Source organism: Austrofundulus limnaeus, unplaced genomic scaffold (genome assembly GCF_001266775.1).
Source record: "Austrofundulus limnaeus strain Quisiro unplaced genomic scaffold, Austrofundulus_limnaeus-1.0 Scaffold671, whole genome shotgun sequence".
In the NCBI taxonomy this organism is placed as follows: Eukaryota; Metazoa; Chordata; class Actinopteri; order Cyprinodontiformes; family Rivulidae; genus Austrofundulus; species Austrofundulus limnaeus.
In genome coordinates this window covers 271,458-273,352 of record NW_013953073.1, presented here as the reverse complement: position 1 = coordinate 273,352, position 1,895 = coordinate 271,458, and the positions used below count along the sequence as shown (strand labels likewise).

Genomic DNA, 1,895 nt, shown 5'->3' with positions numbered 1-1,895 from the left:
ACACACACACACACACACACACACACACACACACACACACACACACACACTCACACACACACATACACTCACACTCACACACACTCTCTCACACTCACACTCACATACACTCACACTCTCTCACACACTCTCACTCACACTCTCACACACTCACTCATACACTCACTCACACACACACACACACTCACTCACACACACACACACACACACACACTCACACACACACACTCACATACACACACACACACACACACTCACACTCACTCACTCTCACACTCACACTCATACACTCACACACTCTCTCACACAGACACACACACTCTCACTCACACACACTCACACACACACTCTCTCACACACTCACTCACACTCTCTCACACAGACACACACACTCTCACTCACACACACTCACACACTCACACACACACACTCACAAACACTCACACACACACATACACTCACACACACTCTCTCACACTCACACTCACATACACTCACACTCTCTCACACACTCTCACTCATACACTCACACACTCTCACTCACACTCTCACTCACACTCACTCACACACACACACACACACACACACACACATACACTCACACTCACACACACTCACTCTCACACTCACACTCATACTCTCACACACTCACTCACACTCTCTCACACAGACACACACACACTCACTCACACACTCTCACTCACACACACTCACACACTCACTCACACACACACACACACACACACACTCACACACACTCACACTCACACACACTCACTCTCACACTCACACTCACACACACACACACACACTCTCTCACACACTCTCACTCACACACTCTCACACACTCACTCTCACACTCACACACACACTCTCTCACACACTCTCACACACACTCTCTCACACACTCACACTCACACTCATACACTCACACACTCTCTCACACACTCACTCTCACACTCAGGATTCTCAGTAGTAAAACCTTCTACAGCTGTAAATTCAGGTCATGTGACCTGTTGCAGGTGTAAACTTCTGGCTCCGCCCTCTGATGTCACTACATTTATTCATCACCATGGAAACAGAGTCAAACTGAAACAAGCTTTATTACAAAGTAAAAAAAAACATCTTTACAACAGGTGAGTGAGGGGCGGAGCTTCAGGGTCGAGGAGGTGGTCTCATTCCTGGTGGAGGCGGTCCTATAAAGAGAGGTCATAAAGTCAGCTTACAGCATGCTGGAACCTGATTGGCTGCTTGGTCTCCATGGTAACAGCTTACCCCTCATCCCAGGAGGCGGTGGCCTCATGCCGGGGGGAGGCATTCCCATCGGGGCGCCACGACCCGGTCCAGGAGGCATACCCATCGGAGGGCCCATCGGGGGCCGCATGCCAGGGGGCGGGCCCATCATACCTGCAGGGGGAGGAGCCAGGAGACATTAGTGACATCACTTCATGTCAGAGCAGGAACTCAGTTCTGATCCAAAACAGATTTTAAACGAAGCTGAAGCAACAAACTGATGAAGACGTTTGTCTAAAAGAGGTTTCACTGTGTGGAGGAGGAACTGAAACTAAAATAAAGTTTTATTTTATCTCAACTCATCTCATGTCATGTCATCTCATGTCAACTCATGTCATGTCATCTCATGTCAACTCATCTCATGTCATCTCATCTCATGTCATCTCATGTCAACTCATCTCATGTCATCTCATGTCAACTCATCTCATCTCATGTCATGTCATCTCATGTCATCTCATGTCATGTCATTTCATCTCATCTCATGTCATCTCATGTCATCTCAACTCATGTCATCTCAACTCATGTCATGTCATTTCATGTCATGTCATCTCATGTCATGTCATCTCATGTCATGTCATCTCAACTCATGTCATGTCATCTCA

General features: G+C 47.5%; 1 protein-coding gene across 1 annotated transcript in view; it reads right to left on the bottom strand.

Annotated features, from left to right (window-relative positions):
* Window positions 1–1,084: 1,084 nt before the first annotated feature.
* Window positions 1,085–1,895, bottom strand: part of snrpb (small nuclear ribonucleoprotein polypeptides B and B1) — a gene marked incomplete at its 5' end in the record, with an annotated part of 9,013 nt that continues 8,202 nt past the window's right edge. The window contains 2 exon segments of the mRNA XM_014027671.1: window positions 1,085–1,196; window positions 1,276–1,407. Of these exon segments, the coding sequence (XP_013883125.1) occupies window positions 1,156–1,196; window positions 1,276–1,407 (173 nt within the window).